The sequence below is a fragment of the Dasypus novemcinctus genome, chromosome 4, assembly GCF_030445035.2.
Source record: "Dasypus novemcinctus isolate mDasNov1 chromosome 4, mDasNov1.1.hap2, whole genome shotgun sequence".
Lineage (NCBI taxonomy): Eukaryota > Metazoa > Chordata > Mammalia > Cingulata > Dasypodidae > Dasypus > Dasypus novemcinctus.
In genome coordinates this window covers 85,518,324-85,543,618 of record NC_080676.1, presented here as the reverse complement: position 1 = coordinate 85,543,618, position 25,295 = coordinate 85,518,324, and the positions used below count along the sequence as shown (strand labels likewise).

Below are 25,295 nucleotides of genomic sequence, written 5' to 3'. Positions count from 1 at the left end.
AGTAGGAAGGAAAAAGCAAAGGAATAGGCCCAAGAGTGACAGTGCTTTGGGGAGGGTGTGTGTTAGAGTGAATGAGGAATTTCTTGCACTCATTTATTCATTGAACATAGTTTACCAAGTGCCAACTATCTCAGAATGTAACTTATGAAGGGGGTTTAATTAAAAAGAAAATAAATCAACAATCACTATTCAATATTAGTAGAAGGAATACAGTCATTTAAATAAATCTATCTCTTCATGCCTCAAATTCTTGAGCAATCAACAAGAGCTATTTTGCAGTGTCTTACCTGGAAGGAAGCCTGTTCTCTGCCAAGTTTCCTGGGCTCTGTGGCTCCTTTTCTTCCTGGAATGCTGGGGGTGTGTTTGTTCTTGGGGCTTCTCTGTGGGACCTTGGGTGATGGTACAGGAGTTGGTTTGCTGGCAGACTGCTGTTTCTCTGTCTTTTCCCAAATATATTCACTGCCCACTGCTCGTCCTTTTGCTCAGCCCTTAGCAGAAGAAGCCTTGCAGTTCCTCCCATAGTCTGGTTATGATTTCACCCTTTTCAGTGGCCCGATGGGGAACCCTTCCTTTTTGTTCCCAGTTCAATGACACTAAATGCACAGACCTCTTCAAGAGCAGAGTTCAGTGACTCCTTCACCTGGCCCACCTTTCTCTCCTTTGAGCATGCCACTTCTAGAGGTAGTGAATATACACTCCCACAACTGACAACGTTTGCCAAAGAGCTGGTTCCTGCTGCTCCAGGGTACATCCCCTCCCAAAACTGATTCTTGGTTGGTATTTGCCTGGACATTAGTGATTTGGGCCCTTAATTCAGTTAGGTGGCATGTCTATGCCTACCATATCCAAAGGTTTTTTGAAAAAGAATAGTAAAATTATTCTGTCCAGCATGTGCCCTGATAGATGGACCAGGGTAGGTATATTCTTTCATCTCAACCCTGGATTCTTCCCAACCCCAATTTGAGAAAGGGGTTCCTCTTTCCTTGAATAAGGGGCTGGTCAGTCCCATTCCATTCCTGTTAGGCCCTGGGGCTTATTATACAGTTTAAATATAAATAAGGGGGAGAGGGGATTCTCCAAAAATCCCCATGGATATTTTCACCAGTTTTAATAATAAAAAACATATATATTGGAAAAATTATTTGATTGACATGACTTTAGCCCATCCAAAAATAAAGATGAATGTTAAGTCAGCTGTCTTTATCTTAGATTCATTTCTGTTTCAAAACATGTATTCTTTTTAATTATTATTATCAATGTCATTTCTGTACTTTTGTGACTTCTCTCCTTGTCTTCTGCTCGCTGATTTCTGTAAATGGTTTTGTGTTCACTCTTGCCAGATGAAGTCAGTTCATTTTAGGTTTTGGATAAACATATGTATACTGGTCTTAAACTCCATCACTGGAAAGTGAGGGATTTTTGTTTTTTTATAGTTTTTTAATAGATTTGAGCTTTAGTACTCCAACTCCGGGGCTTTTTTACAACAAAACCTGCTGAATCAAAACCCGATGAAAGTACAGCAATGAGGTATAGGAATTGACAAAATAGCTGCAACAGAAAGTGTTTTTTTTTCAAATGGACAAAATAGAAGCCTAGACTCTCCCCCCTCCCCTTCCCCTCCCCTTCTCCTCCCCCTTCAACTGTAATATGCTCTTTGCCTCTTCTTTATCTGAATCCATACAACAAATAGAGTTAAATAGAGTTACAAATATATAAAAACAAATAAATAAATAAAATGTAACTTTGTAAACGATAATTGTTAGAGGTTTGCAATAATTAACAAGCTATACCTCAGTTTCCCCTGATATGCCTTGGGAAAAGGCAAACCCCCTCCCCCGCTTCTGAGGGCATGGCACTTTCCCACAGGTTAAACAAAGGAACCTCATAGAGACCTGAGTAAAGAGAGAGAGATACCTTCACCATCTGCATATGAGAGGGAGATGAAGATCTTTACTACCTCTACCTGCTAATCAGAGGAAGATGGAAACCTTCACTATTTACAAACCCTTTAAAACACTGCAGATCAGAAGAAACATTTGCTCCTGCAGCATTCTAAGAAGCCATAAACTCCCTCAACCCATCTCCCACTATCATTTCCCCACCTAGGAAAGTTCTGTATAAATTCAAGTTCCCCCTTCCAGGAGTGGGCTGAAGTTTCTCTTCAGACCCCCACCATGCTGGTAGGGGAGCTGAAGTCTGTTCTTCAGGCCCCCTTGGTTGGGAGAGCTTCTCAATAAATTCTTTGCTTATGGTCAATCAGTCTCCGTGTCCCTGTAAGAGCTGTATTTTCTCCAACAATAATCAAGTTCTCCTCTTGTAGTATTTTATGCTGTATGGAATATACCACTTCATATTCTTTTGGAAACAGGTGGGCTATGCATGTTAAATAAATAATGTATAAAAGTGAACTGAAGACCCATATTTGATCACCAACTATTATCTGAGAAGTAAGTAATTCTTTTCCAGTTTCCCATAGGAGATGCTTAGTTTCTTATGTCAGTCAATCAAGGAACATTCCTTGCCCACTTACTGTAACTATTTAGCTGCAGCTATATGGCACATGTTTCATTTGAAGGGGAGAAGAGAATTCCTTTACTACCACCCTGCAAGGTTTTCCAATATGACTCTTCATGCCTCACTTTCTCCTGGAGAATTGCTCAGTCATATAATGTTAGTGCTCCCACTTGCTCAGCAACTAAGGCATTTCTTTTCAATATAATGAAAATCAGAGTTTTCAAAAGTTATGGCAATTGTCAATAAAGGTATAACAGTTTCATTGCTTCTGTCTGCATTCTGCTCCCCACCATCCTTACACTCTTAGATGTTCAAACCAGACTGAGTGCTGAGGGAGCCTTGTGTATCCTAGATGTGCCCATTCATCCTTTAAATACACTTCCTTCCCCACATCTGCACAGAAACTTGGAGAAGCACTAAATCACCAGAACTGGAAAAGGTTGACCAATCCTCCTTTCTTTCCTCCACCAGGGCCTTTCATTGGAGTTCTGATCTTTGTCTAGGTTTAAAGACAGCACAGAAGTTCCACTGTGCAATACTTTAATTAGAACATTTCCCTTAATGTATACTTCCATACTATGAACTATGCTTAAAAGTAGAGTATGCCACAAGTAAATATTTGCTAGATTCCTCACATATCCATTAACACTTCATTATGATTATTTTATGGGTGACACAAGATTCTGATAGGCATGAAAATTATAGCATGTTAAAGAAAACATTGCTTAGGATATCTCTGTCTTGCAATTTAGCCTTTCAGGAGTATCTTTTTCTTGATCAAATTGACAATATTTTGCCTTTATAGATGTTCTTTGAAGGTGGATCTGGCGTTCATCAATAATCTTTGAAAGCATTTAAAATTCATTGCTTTTTTAAGAGAAGTTTTGAAGTATTATAGCAGTACTATTTAGAGTAGACAGAGGTAGATAAAAGGGCCAAGTTTTTCTTTGCTTGGAAGGTTGAGGTAGTCCTATAACTAGAAAAAGTTAAGTACATTGAGGTATCTCAGGCAATGGATGATGCTATTTTTAGTTCTGAAAGTTAGGTAAGCATGAATTTTTGCCTAGAGCTCTTTTGTAACGTAACAAATGTAAATGTTTGGACATGTTAGATTGAATCCTAACTTGTCCATCCTTCCTTTCACTCCTTCTATGGGAAAAGAAACTATTGACCATTACACCAATGTTGGGTATTCAAGTAACCCTACTTCTTACCTCTGGCTTTCTTATCTGTGATTCTGAAATGCAGATCAAAATTATTGACCCTTTCACTTAATTGATTCAGAAATTTTATTAGGTCCCAGCAAATTAATATGATGGTGGCCTTATTATTCACAGCAATATTCAGTCAAGATTTTAGTGTTTTTTGAAAAGTAAATATTTTCATGTACCTTGGTTTCCTTTAAGACTTCATAATTTACATATCACCCACAAAAATTGATGAGTAAAAAATATTAAGACATAGTGATGAAGATTTCTGAAGAAGTTATGGCAACTCATAATGATATTCTTTCTAATGTAATACACTGCATTGGAATATCTCTTCAGTTAATTCTCAGATAGCAACAATCCCATGTAAAAACAAAAGAACTTTGAAATTCCCTTAAAAAAAAAAAAATCAGTGCTCAGCACAGAACCTGTATGTGGCAAGGCTGAGCTAAAAATCTTTTCTTAATGCTACTTCTTTTTTGACTTTTTTGGCCTTTAAATACCAGGATCCCTGTTTTCTGGACCTCACCTTTCTGTCACCCATGGTGTTAGGCTGTTGGCCTTATTTTACAAAATGGGTAAAAGAGCTGGTGTCCATTGTGAATTTCTGGGAAATTATTGATTGTTTATATACTATGAATCATTTAAAAAAGTTTATTTAAAAAATAATCCTCTGTGGGTAGCTCTAGTATTTATATTGCCCTTGATTTTGTCCAGCGTAGATTCTCAGTATTTGTTAAATGAAAATATGAATGAAAATGTTGCATGATGTTTTATGATTTATCAGCTACAAGAAATCCCAAGTTACTCCACATCATTGGTGCAATAATGAAGCACTGGACTCGTGTGTGTATGTGTCGGGGACGGGGGGGGGGGGGGGGGAGGAGCTCAGTTCAAATTCAAGTTGTGCTACTGACTCATACATTAAATCATTCATTCAGTCACTCTGAATTAGGCAAGTCTCTTCAATAAGGGCCACAGTTCCTTCTTTTAGAAACTGAAAGCATTGTGCCAAATGTACTGAGTGATCTGGTTTCTCTGGGTTCAAATATCCTCAATGTCTTTGGTGAGTTCTATTTCTAATTGGGAAAAGTTTGTCTAAGTGGCTTGACACCTTGGACTACTCCCTGCCACCCGTCTTGGGAAATGTTCTCTTCCTCTTTATCCTCCCTCAGCACCTACAAAAATAAACTCCCAGTCCAATTATCTTTAGCACTGTGAAGGGAATTTTACCAGAGAATAACCCGCAGTTTAAACCATATTAATATAATTAATATAGGTACAAAAGAAAGACATATACACACACAATCCCATACTCTCGTTTAAGATCCAGTTTGTACTTAAAATGTCTTTGTCCCTGGATATCTCTGTCCAATCACTTAAGTCTGCTTTCTTTTTAGGCTGGTTTCCTGTCTCTTCCTTTCTCTTTCTCTTTTCTCTTTCTCTTTCCTTGCTTTCCTTTCTCTTTCTTTTCCTCCTCCTAACTCTCTCTGACTACCTGAATAATATGTATTAGTTGTCTTTTCCCAACCCATTCCTAAAATGTAGTTTCCCTAAATCTCTAATGATGTTAAATGGTCCAGCAGGTCCTCCAGGATAAGCTTTATGCCCATGGAGTACTTTGAGTGTCTATTTGGGTACCTGGCTCTTGTGAGACTCTCTTCACCTCTCTCTCCTAACTTTGGTTTCTCATGGTTCTCTCTCTTTCTGCCCCCCATTTCTCTCTTACATCCTTACACCTCTGGATTGTTCAGATGAGGCTGTTCCTGCAATCTTAGCACCCACATCTATGCTGAACCTTTCTAAATAGTCATTTTAAATAGAAGCTGTGCACAGAAGCTTAAGTCCCAATGATTTGTAAAGTCAAAGTGGCAGATACTCTGAGAAATAGAGGGAGGAGGGGAGGAAAGAATGAGAGTTAAGGATAGCTCTTCCTTTGCTCATGTAAAATTTCTTTCCATATTTCATGCTGAGATTCGTAGCTTCCTTCTGACTTTTGATGTTGTCCAGTCTTTTAAAAGTCTCATCCTCTTTGTTTAGTATTCTTAAAGAGAAAATGAGGCTCTGAAAGTGGAGGTTCCTCGAGTCACTCGAGGGTCTTTTCTATATACCTGCCCACTCTGAAATCATTGGTGTGTTTACTTTCACAAGGAACAGTATTTGTATTAAAGAACCACCTGGCATCAATATTCAAGTGCAACTGTCCTATCTGATAAGATGGTTCCCCATTCAGAAAACCCAAGATAGAGTAAAATAAATTAACATCTTGGCTTCTTGCTCCATTCACAACTGTTAATTTAACAGGGTTATGCTTCCATCTCTGAGCAGAGAGCTCCTGGCAGGGACAGCTGCTCCCCTGGCCCAGATTGTGCTGCATGCATCCCAGTAGGAGACTTCAAGAACAGCAGGATGGCAGCGAAGTGGGGAGTGCAAGAGAGAACAGGCAGGGTTGCAGCATTGCACTTGGGGGGAGAGAGCAGAACTGGCTTCTCTAAGGAACTCTTCATTTACTCCTTCATTGTTCATGTGGGTAGGAACGCAGTGAACTGAGGAAGATGAAGAAAGTATTTTTAATTTCACAGAGACAATGGTCAATGCTTCTTTTACTCACACATGTGATTTGTTTTAAAACATACCTTTTGGGGAATGGGAGGAAGAGATGAGATGTGGAGGCGTTTTCGGGACGAGGAGATGTCCTGGGTGGTGCTTCACGGACAATTACGGGACATTGTAGATCCCCCCAGGGCCCACTGGATGGAACGTGGGAGAATGTGGGCTATGATGTGGACCATTGACTAGGGGTGCAGTGATGCTCAGAGATGTACTTACCAGGTGCAATGGATGTGTCATGATGATGGGAGAGAGTGTTGCTGTGGGGGGAGTGGGGGGTGGGGGCTGTGGGGTTGAATGGGACCTCATATTTTTTTAATGTAATTTTTAAAAATAAATAAATAATTAAAAAAAATAAAAATAAAAAATAAAAAAATAAAAATGAACTGAAGCAAATGTGGCAAAATATAAATGTTACCCTTGTAAAGGTGGATATATTGGTTAATATTTTATTTGTCTAAATAAATATTTCAAAATATTTAAAAAAAATAAAATAAAATAAAACATACCTTTGTGTATCGGCTAGCATGTTGATGGATCTAAGCTTCGGTGGCCCATATGCTTGTCTACAGAATGTCATACAGACCCATATCATGATTAGCAGGATCTGGGTCATGGGGTGGGTGGGGCAGGACTAATATCACAGGAAGAAAACAGGCCATTGTGCTAGCCTGCTGTGGCCTACCTCAAAAACTGGAGCAACAGCCAAGGCCAAGATTGTGGTCAAACACAGGGTTTGGTACAATGATAAGCATCTTTTATTACTGGTATTTTAAAGGAAAGTTGTTGAGATCTTGGGGAAAAAAATAGACTTTTTCATAATGTTTTTAAAATCATAAAATTTTATACAGAATCTCCTTTAGAAACCAGTACCTTTTAGAGCTTTTTGATTTAAAACCTAGGACAGCTGTGATTTCAGTTATCAAGATACATCTAACAAAAGGCTGTTTTAAGTTTGTCAATGGAAAAATATTGAGCTGGGAAAAGGAATCATATAAAATAATGCCAGTGATTCTGGAAGGCCAAGAGGATATTAATTTTCCCATAAAATAATGTGTTCTCTATGCAGTTCTCCACCATGGATTGAATGGAGGCTTCTTGATTCCCCCAGTGCTAAGAGTGGATCCTGGCACAGAGTAAATTGCTCAACAAATATTTATCGAATTCTGCGATTTGGAAATACATAACATCACTTGATCTCTCTCTTTTTATTTTCCCCATAAAGGTTGAAAAAAATGATGAGGACCAAAAGATTGAACAAGATGGCATCAAACCAGAAGATAAAGCCCATAAGGCTGCCACCAAAATTCAGGCTAGCTTCCGTGGACACATAACAAGGAAAAAGCTTAAAGGAGAGAAGAAGGGGGATGCCCAAGCTGCTGAGGCTGAAGCAAATGAGAAGAAGGACGAAGCCCCTGTTGCTGATGGAGTAGAGAAGAAGGAGGGAGAAGGCCCCGCTGCCACCGAAGCGGCCCCAGCCACTGGCCCCAAGCCTGAGGAGACCGGCAAAGCAGGAGAAACTCCTTCCGAGGAGAAGAAGGGAGAGAGCGCCGCTGATGCTGCCACAGAGCAGGCAGCCCCACAGGCTACTGCACCCTCGGAGGAAAAGGCTGGCTCTGCTGAGACAGAAAGTGCCACTAAAGCTTCCACTGATAACTCCCTGTCCTCCAAGGCCGCAGACGCCCCAGCCAAGGAGGAGCCTAAACAAGCCGATGTGCCTGCTGCTGTCACTGCTGCTGCTGCTGCCACTACCCCTGCTGCAGAGGACGCTGCTGTCAAGGCAACGGCCCAGCCTCCAACGGAGACTGCTGAGAGCAGCCAAGCTGAAGAGAAGATAGGTGAGCAGCCCCTGCGGGTCCAAGGCCAGGGGTGGCTGGGCCAAAGGGCCATTCAGATGGCTGGCCTACCTGGGCTGTGGAGGGAGAGTCTCAAATGTGTATTCAGGAAATCTGGGGAAGTTGTGCTTACAGGATGTGCACAAGGCTAAGGGCTAAGGTTACATCCCTAAATAGTTCCAAGCCTGAGAGAGAACTCCAGCAGGTTTGTGCAGCATCCAGTACCAGAGACATCTGACAATTCTCTTTTTAATATGATTGATATAAAGAGTCAAACTAGGTAATCCTGATTTTTAAAAAAGATCTGCATGTTGGATAGATTTAGTTTAATAAGTACTGACTGAGAATACATATATTCTATGAATGGGAATTAGTGGATTTGATTATTTGGCTCCAGAAAGTGCCTGATATTAATACAACCAACTCTCTCTTATCCAGATGATCTAGATTGTGAACTGCCAGCAGCAAAAACATAATCTCAGACCTCCTTTCCCTATTCCGTAATATGTTTCTGGGCATTCTCCCCATCATCAATTGGTGTGTAGTGTGTGTATGTGTGAGTACAGTGAGAGAATGTTAATTGTAATGTTAATCGGGGTCAAAAATAATTAGGATAATAAGTCTGTCAAAGGTGCCAAAAACAAAAGAGAACCCCCAAATACAGAACATGTTGTGAAGTCAAACATAAATTATCATTTTATTAGTGAAGACACTACTTTCTTCCATATGCATGAATAATTCAAGGTTGACTCTGCTACCAAAAAAGTATTGGATTCTCTTTGGTTTGGAGCTGTAACTTTAAATTAGAGTGTTTTCACTGTTATTGCTCAAAGAACCTATGCAGAATTAGAATAGAACTTTCCCAGGCTGTGATAAATTTAATAGACCTCCATCCCTGGATTCTAGACCTATTCTTCACCCCATCCCATCCAGAGTGATGAGTGAGGCCAGCAGTCGACATGATCTTTCTCTAGTCTAGCATGACCTATGAATATCCTCCAACCCCAAAGACCCTTGAGATAAATTTGCTTCTCATACCAATATAAAGTGTTGTGTTTACTCTTTTACAACACCATGGATATAACCCATGACATGCCTCAGAGTCCAAATTTGAACTGGACCACAGTGTACTCTTGGGAGAGAATCCACTCCAAGAGTGTGGTTTGAGAAATGTTTTGGCATATGGGTGATCAGATTAAGTTGGTAACCACTAATCATTTGCCTCAATATCCATTTCTCCAAATCAAATACTACAGAATAGTAGATGATTATTCTTGATTTTATCAAGTCTATTTTTTCATCTTCCCCCTAAAATGCTGTATAATTATATAAATTATTATTCTTACCATCCTGTATCTTCAAATAAGTCACAGGACTCTTTCCATCAGTGACTCATTTTAAATCTTTATTTGAGCTATAGAGCTGCCCCAGGGGCCAGACCTTGAGGTTAAGAAGATGGGAAGTTTTGCCCAGAAGAGTTAAGGCGTGTGATAAACAATGGGGTATTACTTATAATTTACTCAGCGAAAGGACCTTGTTAACCTCTTTTCCTTAGGTCTAAGGTTAAGTCTTCAAATACAATTGCTCAAAATCACTTTTCATTTGGACAGACTACTTATTGTGTCATTTTCAAAAATCATAAATTAATCATGGTTTTAAATACAGAAAATACTTGGCATTGCTCAGATCAAAATTTTTTTAAATTGTGCAGACAAACAAAAAGAAATAGTATGATTTTAGGTATATGCTCATGATTTGGATTACTAGGAAGAAGGGCTTCTTGAATTAATGAAAAGTCTAAAATATGCTCTTAAAGAAATTCAGTTTTATTATTTTTCAACATATGATAATTTCAAGTGAATTAATATATTATTTTATCTAAGTGCTGCATAAATGTCAAGTGTTGAACGAAAACTGAATTTATAGGTAATAATTTGTTCATTCATAGTCCCCCTGCAACCTGGCTTAATAAATGCTATTCATTTATTTGAATAAAAATGGACCTGGTCAGTGAAAACAAAAGGAGATGTGCTCTGTTCTAAATTTTAAAAACTCTGACTGGAAAGTAGATCCACTGATCAGGTTTTATTATATGCACTGAAAGGAAGTATAGGTGAAGTTCAGCTTGAAGGTAATCACAAAGGGCAGTTTATTTTTCATTGTTTCTTAGGTTTGGGTAGATAATGTCATTGTAGTTGGATCCTGAAGTGCTGCCTTTAGATATTTTTCTGAACTGAGATCTCTATTAGCCTTGCCTGCTCTATTTGACAAGCACGAATTATCCAGACATAGTGAGTCCTATGTAATCACAGAAACTAAAGGTGACAAGGAGATCTATCACAGCGCATCAGACCCAAATTCCCAGGGGTCCCGTATTGCCTTTTCCTCTATCTTCCATAGGATTTCACTCTTATCCAGGTGTTTCCAATTGGACTGTACTGTTTGAGAAATGAATGGCTACCATAGGTTGCTTTAGGATACTGTGGCTGCTTGGAGGGGAGCAGAGAGACTTTCTGAGAAGATGGGAAGGGGTGGGGGTGGGGAGCAAAAGTATCAAATGAATCCAAGAAAATAATTTCTGCCAGTAAGAGGTTTAGCGTTTTAGGATCAAATCTTATCATTGCTTTAATATACATGGGAATGCTTTGTAACTTATAAACATGTCATTTATTTTAGTTTCTTCACAATTCATGGGCTTGGTATAATTGAGTGTCAGTTACATTAGAACCTCTGGAGTTGGTTAGTTACAATTTTCTTTTTTCTTTTTTTTAATCCTCTGCTGTCTCTCTGTCTCCCTGTTTCCCCACTCTGCCTCCCCATCTCCCCATGTACCTATGATCAGAAGGTATCAGTGCATTTTCATGATGATTCCTCTGTTCAGGGGAGGAGTGTTTAAAATATAGACAGTGTTACCAGATTTTGTTTAGGTTCTTGGCTGTGCTGCAGAAATGAATTTCAAGAGCACTCCAGGTGAGTTAGGCCAGTACTTTATTCAGGTAGGGAGGGACGTGAAATGGGAGAAAATAACAAAGCAGGGATCTCAGCTAGAGAGGAAGAGGCTGAAAAGGGATAAAGAGGGCTGATTTACAGGCTACAATTTCCCATTATAGATTATAAATGCCCAGGTTTACTTGCATGGCCACATGGCAGAGGAAAAGTGGTGAGAGCAGTGCGCAGAGGGCAGGAACGGGTCCAGAGGCAAGAGAACAGGGCATGTGCATGCTTAGGCCTGGAGGTCTGCTTTATAAACTATTAAATATTCCACCTCTTTGCTAATGGCAGGGTAGGGTTCCAGCTGTTTGCTGTTTTGATTGATTACCCCACCTAGCAATACTCCAGTGAGGACCCAAAGATAAAGTCCTTGGAGAATATCTGGGGTTTTTCCTTGCTTCCAGAAGAAGTCTTTGTTCTTGATAGCAGAATCTTGGGAGTGGGGGTCTTCCAGCAGCCATCATGGGGGTTACGATGTTCATGTGGATTCTCTGCCAGGTTCCAGATCCATCTATTGATTCTCTATCTTACTAGTCTGCTTCATTCCCCCCTCAGAGAGTTTACACCTTTAATCTTAAAGGGGTGCTGAAGTGAGATGATCTTTCTTCTGTAGCTACTTCCTGCTGGTTAGGGCCTGTAGGCCCTACCTGACAAGACATAAAACCCTGCTATTCTATCTCGATTGGAGGAAGATAGATCTGACATCCTGTGTGAAGATGGATGAAGTTCCCATATGGCTAACAAGATGTTGATTCTGGAAGAAATAAACTTAATTACAATTTTGAGAATATATGGTCCTACTAAGAGGACGCTGGACCACAGGAGTAGAAAAGTCCAGGTGTTTATAAAGGTTGCATTTCCCTGACATCAGTCGGTTTTAGTTGGCAGGTTTTGAATACTGCTTAGGACTGTTTTAGAGTAATTTACATAAAGATGAAATTCTTCCTTAAGGAAAGGACATACCTTTCCCTGTGCCACAGTTAGCATGTCAAGTGCCCTACAATTTTGCATCACCACAGCAGCAAGAGAGTCTGCTTGCTGTTTTAGAGCTTCTAAGGCACAGCTGGTTTCACTTATGCAGTTAGTTAGTTCTGGGGAATGACTGAAATAGATAATGGGGTTTGGTATAGATTGCCAACCCCAATTTTTGATGGTGGTGGTTATGCCTAAAGCAGCCAAGAGGGGGATGAGAAAGGACATTGCTTTTTTAGTTAAGTTAAAGGAGATGAAAATGACATGGTTTTCTAAAGGGATGTCTGGTTTGTTTTCTCCCTAGCAATAGGCATTTGGGCTAGAGTTAGAGGGAAGAGCTGACTTTGGCAGACACTATTTAGCTTTTTCTCTTGAAGCAGTATTTCAGGTTGTCCAATGACTGGCATTTGTACATCTTGTCATGTGCTTCTGGTGAGCTGGCACTTTCTTGGGCAGCTTGCTTCACTTAGGATTAGTGCACCAAGCTGGACACTCTTTTAATAGCTGTAGAGTAAAGTTCCTTACATTCTGGTGAACTTGTTTTCTTGCCAAGCAAGATCAGAACTAGATTTCCAGGTCCTGGGTAAGGAAAGATTTCAAAGGGGCTAAGTTGAATTGGGTCCTAGCCATCTTGTTTGCTTTTTCCCTTCTGGTAGAAAAGTGCTTAAGCTGGTAGGCTGCATGTGGATCTGCTAGTCCTTTCCAGGGTATGAGTGGGACAGGTTTTGGAATAAGGGTTAGGTGGGAGACCTTGGTTAAGCATATTCATTAACTATTTAGAAAATTAAGTTTACCAGGGCTTTTAACGTGTTCAATGTCCTTCTGCATATGATCTAGAATAGAAAAGATATCACTCTAATCATCAGACATTTATCTAGAATAGGATATAGGTACAGTACTTAATACTAATTAATGTACTATTCAATGCATAAGTTTCTCTTTGAGCTATAATTAATAGAATTAAGTTTCACATTTGCAGCACCATACATGTTATCTCTTCATGGGACCAGGCCATAATGTCAATTGTGTTTAAGTTCTATCACAGTACTCTGATGATCTTTGTTCCATTTGGTATGTCCTTTACAGAGTGAGTAAGCTGCAGTGCCATTGACCCTGGAGAGAGGCTTGGAAAGTATTTTCCAGTGTTCCACCAGCCTGGTGCATAGCGCTCTTTAGCACTATGAAACAGTGCCAGTTTGGAGGCAAGATCCATTGTACATTTGGTTGTACTGAGACATCATTGGCTGCGGCAGGAGTTTGAAATTGCAACTTAGTTTTTGTCAACTTCAGGAGCATAACCAGAGATGTAGTAGATACATTTATTGTTTTAGGGGTCAGTGACCAACCTAGCCAAAAACTCATATGGAGAGGCAACCTGCAGTGTATTCAAGGCCTGGTCTGAATGCACAAGAGAGTTTGACAATGCTGAAGTCTATCTCTTGATTTTTACACATTTTTAAACATTTCCAGTGTAATGAGTTACATAGCAAATGAACTTAACTTTTTAGTACTTTGCTTTTTACTTCTACACTTTCACCATGAAGAATTAATTAGTGGATATTTTACTTTGGCAGTAGAGGAAAAACTACTTTTTCCATTTTTAAAATGAAAACTGAAGATTCCCAATGGAATCAAGGTAACTTTTCATTACTACCACTTGAATATGCACATTGAGGTGACTCTCAGACAGGTTTCCTTGCTATGAAGTTATTTTTTGCCGTCAATTTAGGTTTCTAGTTAATAATGGTTTCTTAGAACTAGGCATTTAAATGCTTCAGTTTAGAGGATGCTTTCACAAACTCTTTATAATTAACCAAATCACATAGACTGGTTAATTTATCTTAGATTACAATTAGCAACCAATGGATTTTACTTTATGCATTTAAGAGAAGGCAGATCTACATTTCTTTAATGTAATTTCATTAGATATGAGCTTAGAATTTTCTTTTGTTAATTTGATATTATCCTGATACATGAAGTAATACACTGAGCAAATAGGCAGACATGAATAGTTTGACACAGAAACACAACTTAGTTACTTAAAACTTTCATTTTCTTACAAAACAAGTTTAACTATAAAACAACCTTTGAAAGATCTTCTTGAAGGCTTTTTTATCCAATTTGCACTATGACCGTGTAGTTTTACATAAGAATTTTGTTCCTTAATTAATGCCTTATAGTTAAAATGTTCCCAATGTTTTAACACCATTTTCCTTTGCTTCAGAAATTTATATTTTACTTTGACTTTAGCAGACTTTGGATGAGCAAGACTAATTATACATATATTCACTGAGGCTATCAAAGCCTCAGGGAAACTGGTTTTTCTCATGAACTGCACTTTTAGGAACTCTGACAGTCAAGGCAGGAGGCCTCCCTCACTTCCCAGTCCTTGGAGATAAAAGGACTCTGGTGGCCACTGGACTGGAAGAGTGGACGTTCAACCCCAAGGGTCAAGAATTCTACCAGGCATCAATTTAGTCCACACTTCGAGCCATGAGAGAAAGCAGGATTACTGATACCAGTAGGACAGGAGACAGGGATGTCTCAAGTTTGCTTTCCCCTGAGCCAGAGGGGCAGAAGCTGTTAGGAAATGACCATAAGCAAAGGCAAGGAGTGAGGCTAGGCTTGAAGTGACCATAAATGAAGGTAAGGTGAGTTTAGAATTTACGCTTACAATAGTAAATTTAGGGAAGCAGACTTGGCCCAGTGGTTAGGGTGTCCGTCAACCTCATGGGAGGTCCGCAATTCAAACCCCAGACCTCCTTGACCCATGTGGAGCTGGCCCACACTCAGTGCTGATGCACACAAGGAGTGCCGTGCCATGCATGGGTGTCCCTGCGTAAGGGAGCCCCACGTGCAAGGAGTGCACCCCGTAAGGAGAGCCGCCCAGTGTGAAAGAAAATTCAGCCTGCACAGGAATGGCCCAGGAATGGTGCTGCCACACACATGGAGAGTTGACACAACAAGATGACACAACAAAAAGAAACACAGATTCCCATGCCACTGACAACAACAGAAAGTGGACAAAGAAGAAGACACAGCAAATAGACACAAGAGAACAGACAACTGGGGTGGGGTGGAGGGAAAGGAATAAAATAAATAAATAAATCTTTTAAAAAAATAGTAGGCTTAGGCTAAATCCATCCAATTATAATTTCAGTGTTATCCTTCTGCTGTTTTATAATATAAAGGCATTTATAAATAATCTTTACTCTGAGTTATAGTTTCTAGTAAGTTTTTACCTTAAATTGAATTGGGTACCTTTATTAACTAAGCCACAAGAATTTTTTCAGTAACAACTTTGTGAAGTTTCTCTGCTTTTCTAGCAATTGAATTAATTTCACTTGTGAGTTATAAATTAAATCCACTAGCAAGACCTTTAAAGCCTAGTATTGACCTTTAAAGCCTCATTTTTAGGTTACCTTTTACCATTATCCAATTTGTAACAGGTGAATACCAAATCTGATTTCCTAGGCACAAACAGACAAAGTTAAATGCAGATTTTAAAGTTGAACACAAAGTTAAGCACAAATTAAAACAGAAGAGAGAATTTTATACCTTTAGCATTTTAAGGAGCACTTTGATCTTAATGGCACATGAGATTTCTTTATCTTGATTTCTATTTATAATTTTTATAGGCTCAACTGAGTTTAAACTGAGAGCTTTGAGATTTATTTCCTCATTTTTTTAAAGGAGACACAACACAAGGTTTCTGGGCCTCAGATTTATCTGTTCTCTTTTTTTACACTGGTTTAACTGGAATTCAGGGTCCTATACAGAGACTACTCTCAGCTATACTGTGGCCACATGGATCAGCAATAGGCAGAATTTCCTGATTCCTAAGAGATTCCTATGGGGAGTTTGCTGGTATGCTAGCACTGAGCCCATTATTCTAGGAAGAATGAAGAAGCACCTTTTAGTCAACCATTCTGGCATCCCAGTGTCCTAGTCTGACTAAAATTCACCACTCCACATAATTTGGAGCTGAAGTCCTGTCTCAAGTTCCTGAAAATTTCAATTTTCAGAGCTTAACTGGCTCACAAGAGTCCTTGTGGGTAGGTCTTGGGGGTTTCTGATTCTGGATATCAGATCAATGAGCCCAAGTTGAATTGGTGGGAGGCCTGAGCAGTGGCCACAAATCAAAGCACCTGAGATGTCTTTACTATCCCAGGGGATAGTTGGCTGCCATCTGAATGGATGGGCCCAAGGAATGGGGGCCTTTCAGTTCCCTGCTCTGGTTCTCAGCACCCCTGACCATTACAGGGTCTGAGACCAACTGACCCAAACAGAAGTTCCTGAGTTAAATCTCAGGAAACATTTGGCTGTTCTCTGATTCCCACCACCCCAAGGAATTATAGAGCCCCTGAAGCCAGGCATTCCCAGGCAGTCCTGGATTGGGGGACAGGTCAAATAGATTTCAACCTGAAGCTGCCAAGCTGAATAGTGCTTCTTTCTCCTATCCTTCAAGACATCTTAGATGTAGTCTTAGTTCTGTGACTTTACTTTCTGATAGTTTCCCAGTTAAACAAGCTATCAAAAGGCCAGTAAGTTATCAATGATCAATTGCTCTAGCTAATAGGCTTTGGGCTTCTGAAGCAATAGTTTCCTTGTTAGACAAAGGTACTTTTCATTTTCACAGTTTTTAAAACAGACCGGAGCTTTATAACACAAACCTGCAAAGAGAAATTCAGTAGCAAGAAGTAGAAAGGTAAAACATGGGTAAAGGTAAATCATGCAAGGGTTTCATGGCCTGTGACTGCCCTGGGGAAAGGGACTCCCACAGCATCCATTTTGGCTCTGCCTGCCACCTTCTTGCTTCATTCCCCCAGGTAGCTGGGTGTGGTCAGATAGAAAAGCTGCTTGCAAAGGCATGGACCCTGTGGGAGGGTTAAGCCCTTGGCTCTCTGCCATTGCCATGCACCTCTTAGGGGAGAAGGTGGGAGAAGGCAATGGCAGGCAAGGCTGAGGACAAAGACTGACTGCTAAAATGGCTTGAAGATGTTTCGCATGGCCAGTGCTCTGCCGGGGAACCTCTGTCTTGGCAGTTCCATGATTTAAGTCACTGCGCTTTGACCCAGCCATCCTGGCTGGGGTCAGATTTCATAAGCCTGGGTGCGTGGCATGGATATGGAGAATTCCTGAGTCCTGGCCCCTTCCCTCCCAGGATTATGACCTTTGGGGGCTCATAAGTGAACCCGTTTAAGATAGAGAACCAAAGGAAGGCATTGAACAAGCTGTAGGCCATAGTTTCTCTCACCAATAAACTCCTAGACTGGCTCACCAAATATGTTACCAGATTTTGTTTAGGTTCTTGGCTATGGTGCAGAAATGAATTTCAAGAGCTCGCCAGGTGAGTTAGGCCAGTAATTTATTCAGGGAGGGAGGGATGAGAAATGGAAGAAAATAACAGAGCAGGGGTCCCAGGTAGAGAGGAAGGGGATGAAAAGGGATAAAGAGGGCTGATTTACAGGCTACAATTTCCCATTATAGATTATAAATGCCCAGGTTTAGTTGCATGGTCACAGGCAGAGGACAAATGGCGAGAGTGGCATGCAGAGGGCAGGAACAGGTCCAGAGGCAAGAGAACAGGGCACGTGCATGCTTAGGCCTGGAGGTCTGCTTTATAAACTATTAATTATTCCACCCCTTTGCTAATGGCAGGGGAGGGGTTCCAGCTACTTGCTGTTTTGATTGATTATCCCACCTAGCAATCCTCCAGTGAGGACCCAATGATAAAGTCCTTGGGGAATATCTGGGGCTTTTCCTTGCTTCCAGAAGAAGTCTTTGTTCTGGATAGCAGAATCTTGGGAGTAGGGGTCTTCCAGGAGCCATCTTGGGGGTTACTGATGTTCACATGGACTCTCTGCCAGGTTCCAGATCCATCTATTGATTCCCTATCTTGCTAGCCTGCTTCAGATGAGACACTGCCCCTTTTCAGCCATTAGGGGAAAATGTTCAAGACTCCTTTTGCGATTATATTTTTGAGGATCTCCTGAGCAGAGTCACTGTGCTCCTTGGCTCTCAGTGAAGGAATTCTCTGCCATGTCTTCTCTTCTCCATGATATCCCATTGACTTCCCTGACAGAGGACTCTAAAATTTCTGTTATAGCCATTTTCAGTGATGTAGTATTGCCAAAGTAACATATCCAGCAACATATCTGTGATGTTGCTTGGATGAGAGCCACAAGGGACTTCACAGCCATGCATAGGAAGAATAACTAGGTTTTCTTTATGTTGATCTTGGCTGCATTTTATTTTCATATTCTCTTTATCCTTTTCAAATTGAGGCCATCAATAATGATCTGGGGAAGAGAGGAATTTCAATTTGCCATTCCCTGCTTGAATAGAAAACTGAACTTAGTATCTCCCTTCCCCACCCCTTACCTCCCTGTCTTCCTCCCTTCTTTTCCTTCTCCTTCCATTTATATTAACTTTCTATTGTTCTAGGCATTGGGGTAAAAAGATGAATAAAATATGGTCTTGCCCTTGAGGAGTTCTCGTTTGGTAGTGGTAGTGAGATGAAATTCAGGGGGTAGCGTTGAAAAAAAAATACACTAATAATCTAAACCAATTAAATTCTGCAAATAGGTATGTAGTAGTTCTATATGCCAAAGTACTGTGAGACAAATATGAATGAGGCAGTGCTTCAGTGGCCAAGATGCAGTGTGATAAATGTTAGAAAAAAGTTTCAGTCAATGTGGGCTGCTACAACCAAATTATTAGCAGAAAGAATAGATATGAAAGTTATAGTTTCTGGAATGAAAATTATGTGTAAGAAAATGAAATAGCCAGCTCATATTCTGGATTTGGAGAACTTCATTATGTTCCCCAGAACAATATTTTCCTGAAGCCCAAGGCAACCTTCCAAAACAGTTTTAGCTCTCCAAGGATAGATCCACTTCCACCAAGCTGTGTGTTAAATGTGAGATTTCCCCCCAAGACATTTACTCTTATTTGGCAGTGTAAATCATAAGCAGTTTTGATGTGAAATGTGGTTTAAACCACTTCCCAAATTTACACACATCTCATAAAGAGTGAAAATTTGGGTTGTTAGAGTCCATAAATGCTATCTATAAAACATGGGCACGTTGTCAGATACTCAGTGCCAGGCCGCTTAAATACTGCTGATTATTAAGCTTTTATGGAGTACTTTTATATTGCTAGAGGAATCATTTTTACCGGCTTTTCTTGACAACAACCCAGTAGTGTTTGATAGTATTTTCCTTTCTATTTCCACGGTCTGAGAATAAGGGCAAAATAAATGGGCATTCTGTCCACAGACATAGTCAGTGAGAAAATGGGGTCAGCTAGAGAGACCTCTAAATCCTCACCTTGACTTTAGCCATACAATTATTTACCTCCTTTTTAAGGTGCAATGTTTTATCTCACTCCTACATTTCTTTCTTCATTTTAGCAGTAGCCAGAAAATTTCTGATTATTATTTGGATATAGCAACCAGGACATTCCTAGGGTGTTCTCTGTCCTCCATGCCCAGTAGGACAACAAAGGGGGAAGAACATTGTAGTGGAATAAGGAGATCAGAGGGCGACGGACTTGGCCCAGTGGTTAGGGCGTCCGTCTACCACATGGGAGGTCTGCGGTTCAAACCCCGGGTCTCCTTGACCTGTGTGGAGCTGGCCCATGCGCAGTGCTGATGCATGCAAGGAGTGCCCTGCCACGCAGGAGTGTCCCCTGCGTAGGGGAGCCCCATGCGCAAGGAGTGCTCCCCGTAAGGATAGCTGCCCAGCGTGAAAGAAAGGGCAGCCTGCCCAGGAATGGTGCCGCCCACCTGGAGAGCTGACACAACAAGATGATGCAACCAAAAGAAACACAGATTCCTGTGCCACTGACAACAACAGAAGCGGACAAAAGAAGACTCAGCAAAATAGACACAGAGAACAGACAACTGGGATGGGGGTGGGGTGGGAAGGGGAGATAAATAAATAAATAAATAAATCTTAAAAAAAAAAACAAAACAGTACAGTAGTCAAAAAAAAAAAGGAGACCAGAATTCTAGTCTCATGGTTACTACCAACCTGCTGGGAGCTCTTAGGCAAGTTACTTATTCTTTCTGGGCCTTGGTTGTTTCCTCTGTAAGATCAGGGTCTAGGATAGTTGATCTCTAAGATTATTTTTCAATATTTAAAATATAAAGTTCTACAGTAAGCAGCACTTAGTGAGCATTTATTAAAAGCTAGAACCTGTGCTAAGTGCTACATGGAGAGTATTCCATTCAATCATCATAACCACTCTATGGTGTAAGTACTGTTATTCCCCCTTCACTTTGACAGACAAGGAGCCAGGGGTTAAGAGAGATTGTGACACTTCATCGTTGCAAACAGTTAGCAAGTGACTGGACCCGAACCCGATCTTCTGATTGCAGAGGTCACAGGTTGAACCCTGAAACCCCTGCAAGTCCTATTCATAACAGAAACAAAGAAGAGAGATAGTTTCTCTCTTCTTCATTGTGTCGTAATGTAAAGAACACTCCCTTTATTTGTTTATTAGGGTACTCAACCTCTTGTCTGGAAATTTCCATGTTTATGTTTACAAATGGGTATCCAGTAACTAACTATAAACCCCAACTGTAATTCCGTCACAACACTATCGCCTCAGATTATTGGGACTTTTAAACTAGTTCTGAGCCTTAGGTTCTTATTTTGAAAATGTTTCAAGTGCTATTTTATTAGACTGAAGAGAGCTATAAAGATCAGTCTAAATTGATTGTTTTTGACAGGAGTTACTACTAACTCTATCAAGTATGGCAGGAGGAACTGAGAATTAGAAATGGAAATTTTCAGGTCCTAATCAGATGAAAGTCAGTTTATATATTATGATTCCCTATAAATTTGGCTTATCAAAATCATCTTTTTATATCTTCTTCAGATTCTTCCCCTTTCCCCTTTAGCAAATACATTAAGGACCTTGTACCTTTATATTTATAACTAAATTCTTAAAGAACTTAATACAAAGAACAGATTGGAGAGCCATTATCATTTCTTAAAGTACAAAAAAAAAAAACAATGTAAGAACACAAATGGGAAGATGAAGAGATGTGTTTTAGAGTCAAGAAACACATTTTGTTGGGCTTTTTTAATCCATTCTTTCATGGCTCATATTAAATAGCTACTTTTATTTTATCAAAGAAGCTAGTCAATAGAAAGGTATGTAAGTAACTCTCCCAGATTTTAAAGTTGTGAAGTTCTATTTGAAGCTGAAAATCTAACAGTATTTCTTAAAATGTAGAGTATTTTCAGATACATATGTATATTTATCAAATATTTTCTTTTTTATCTCTCCACACACACACAGATACATATGTATAAAATACACATGCATACACACACAATCCAAGAGGTGGAGGAAAAAACAAGAATAATGATGTTTATACAATCTGTCCATTTGGCTGAACGTGAAGAAAGAGCGGAGCACAGTCTAATGGAGTAGGAAGGATGGAGTGGTCACCACTCTTATTTCACTCTTACAGTCATAGCTTCACTAAATAGAGAATGAAAAGTTTCCTGTAACCAGACATGAATGGAAGGGAAAAAAGAAGCCAGTGATGCTACTTGAAGCTTTAAGAACTATGTTCTTGAAAATCTCCAAAGAATATCTGGTTCATAGTATGTATAAAGAGGTAGGGGAAGGTTTGAGAAGTTACGTATTTTTTTCTACCCATCTTAGTCATGTTTGATTTTTGTGCTGTAAGAGAATTTGAGCTCTGCCTTTTCCAAAAAGCTTTAGCCAGTTATTGATCCTATAACAATAAAGTTTGGCTCTCTAAGCAAATAATTTATTTCTGGTTTTATTTAAAAGAATTGTCATAAATTGTTTGCATAAGGATGATGAACAGTGTTGTGTTTGTAACATCCAATATCTGACAGGATGTGTGTAGAGTGCAATAGCTCTGCATTTTCAGCATAATAAATTAAACGCCGCCTAAAATCAAGAGACCTGGGTTCTTGTTCAGGTTCTGCTGATTTTTTTAGGCCAGTCTTTTCACCCTTTGGGCTTTGTTGCTTTCATCTATGAAGTAAACACTTTAAACTGGGTCTTCTCTGCCTTCCAGCTCCAGCTGACATGTTCCAATGACAGGTCAAGGAGTCATCATTCACGTGTGGGTCATACAGCCTCTTACCCAACCATCCTCCCTGCCCCTTGTTTCCTGAATTATCAGTTGATGGGTTTAGGGGATGGACCAATGGTAGAAAGGTTTGAAAGAGGGGCAAAGAATCCTGGCAGAGTCAGTTCTAAGAAAGTTTACTGTTACACTGGGGGTTCAGCAGGAAATCACAATGGACTTTTCCAATCCCACCCTATATTTGCAATTGAAAATAAAGAGCATGAATGATGTTTTCTGGTAGGGCTGGAATCCTGCATCATCTCTCTCCTAACCTTGTTTCTGAGATAGAAAACTACAAGTACAGTGGCTATAATTTACTGTCAATAGTTTCACTTGCATCTTAGGCATTATTCATTATTCATTGATTAATTTATTTTTATACCCATCTTGTTTCATTAAATTATAATTAAAACAGCTTCAAGAATACATCAAGCCTTGAATTCATATGTAGAGCAATGGTTGCATTTGACAAACAACTGTGGCTGATAAGCTTTAAAAAATTTTTTTTAGTAGACTGCCATTAAAATATAAATATTTTATGAGGCGGCTTTGCTTCAATTCATTTTAACTCTCCATTCACAGTAATTGGATCTGTGACCATTAGTTAAATTGGCTAACAGGCCTAAGTGTTTGGTATTGGGCAATCAAACAACCAGAGAAAAGAAGTGAAGCTGATTGACAAGTTATATGTGATTACTTGGCCATTCTCACAGCTATTTTAAATCTTCAAAGCACAAATAAGGGGATTGTGGAACATAAAATTTTCAGTATGACCATCTTACACCGTCTTAGCTGGAGGGAAAAATGCAATTCTTAAGGTATCTTTGGGAGAAAAAAAATGTACCCTGGGTGGGCTATCTGCCTCTCTTTACAAGTCATGCTCAATATTATTGTTCTTCTCTTGTGACATATATATGGTCAAGGAACTCCTAAATGTTAATTGTTGTTTGTTTATTTTCTACTATGTATTGGTAGAATCTTTTGGATTTTGGAATAGAAACAAGAAACTATTCACTTAAAATGATTCCTTCTTTCTGGTACATGATAAATACGTATATTTCCCATATAGGGTGGATAAGATTAATTATGCTCTTCAAGAATCTTCTCTTTGTGTTGGGGTTTGAAGAAGAGAATATAAATTAGATAAGCTTTTTTTTTAGATTTATTTTATTTATTTCTTCCACCCCCCCACGCCCATTGTTTGCTCTCTGTGTCAACTCACTGTGTGTTCTTCTGTGCCCGCTTCCACCATCGGTGGCACTAGGAAACTGGGTATCTTTTTGTTGCACCATCTTTCTGTGTCAGCTCTCCATGTATGTGGTGCCACTTCTGGGCGGGCTGCACTTTTTTCACGTGGGGTGGCTCTCCTTGCAGGGTGCACTCCTTGCGTGTGGGGCACCCCCATGTAGGGTGCCCCTGCATGGCACAGCACTCCTTGCGCACTCTGCGTGTGGGCCAGCTCACCACACAGGTCAGGAGGGCCTGGAGATCGAACCCTGGACCCTCCCATATGGTAGGTGGATGCTCTATCAGCTGAGCCACAGCCACTTCCCAAATAAGATAAGCTTAAGCACTGTGGATACTGTAGCATACCCTTCTGCCAACCTACAAATACATGTACACACACATATACTCTTTTTCAGTGTATAGAGCAAGACTGCCTAAAGGTTCAGAAGTCTGTCAGAGAAAATCTGGAATAACAATGAGTCACATATTTTCTTCATCCTTCATGTGATGGGTGCTAAAGACTAATAAAGAGTGGAGAGAGGCTCCAAAAACATTCCTCTGTCTCTCTCAAGGGTGGTGTGGAAGGTCATGCTCCTTTCTCTTCTGGTCATGTCAGCAGGATGTGTTTGTGAATTTAAGGTAGGATGAGGAGAGCTAGGGGTTGGGACTAAGGATGTCTATGGTGAAATTTATAGTGTGTAAAAATTAAAATACTGCTTAGGCTAATTAGGGGAAGATAGTCTAGGAATGCTTCTTGGCATATAGGGGACCTCTACTGAGTCTTGAAAGACAAGATATAGCTAATCAGCCAAATTTTAGAAATCACCTTTTATTCAAATTAACACAAAAATACAAATGTTAATTTAATTCAAGTTATAATTCAGCAGCAGCTAATTAAGATTAACCTCAGGGCAAAATGACAGGTCTATGATCTGTTTTGTTTGTTGTTGAATACTCAAAATCTCTAACAAAGATTAGGCAATAAGGAGGAGTCAAAAAGGATTTGACAAATGAGTTAAGTATGAACAAGCAATGTTATGTAGTAGAGAAATCCTTAATCAATCAAGGAGGCTGGGTTCTAACCTTGAAACTTTGGGCAGGCAAGTTCTTGGGTTTTTTGAATGTGAGTTTTCCAATCTGTAAACCAAAAATGTTGGATGAGAGGATCTCAAAATCACCTCCATTTGTAAGAAAACTCCAAAATGTCCATGTTCTGACCCATCTTAACATTAATTCAGATTCTAAATGACAAGGGGAGACAGACACACACACACAGAAAGCTGTGCTGCCACCAACCTTTCTGCTATTTTGGAAGCTGTATACAGAAGCTCACTGGAGAGTTTTGCTACTAAGGTGAATAAATCATCCCTGAGGTAGCCAGAATCTAAGCCATTTAGGATTTCATAGACCAAAGTGAACATTTTGCATAATGTTCAGAAATACATTGAAAACTGGAGGAAACCAAGACTGTACCCTTCTGAAAGCAGGCTATTAATTTCATCTCAGCTCCATGAAAGACCTGTGTGTGGCTCTTGCCAGAATGTGACAGGTGCATCAGGGAAGGAAAGCCATGCAGGTTCCTCAGCTCCTCCTCCTCATCTAATATGTTTAAGTAATCGTTGCAAGCCATGTAAGATTCAACTGAAGCTGCTGCTGCCCACTGTAGGATGAACTGTTAATATTCCCAACCAACAGCACTGGGATGGAAACCAAAAAATAGGCCTCCCCACTTGTGCTGCCTATTCTCCTTTCTCACAATAGTAAAATATAGTTTGTGAACAGCTTGTGAGTCATTCAGACTACAGACTATAGCAG

The 25,295-nt window shown here is 39.9% G+C and overlaps 1 protein-coding gene across 2 annotated transcripts in view; it reads left to right on the top strand.

The window, feature by feature from the left end:
* The window catches only part of GAP43 (growth associated protein 43), a 112,540-nt gene that overhangs the window by 40,615 nt on the left and 46,630 nt on the right, over positions 1–25,295 (top strand). For both annotated transcript variants that reach the window (XM_058295792.2, XM_012518437.4), the window contains exon 2: positions 7,558–8,170. In XM_058295792.2, coding sequence (XP_058151775.1) covers positions 7,558–8,170 — 613 coding nt within the window. The remainder of the gene's footprint in view (positions 1–7,557; positions 8,171–25,295) is intronic.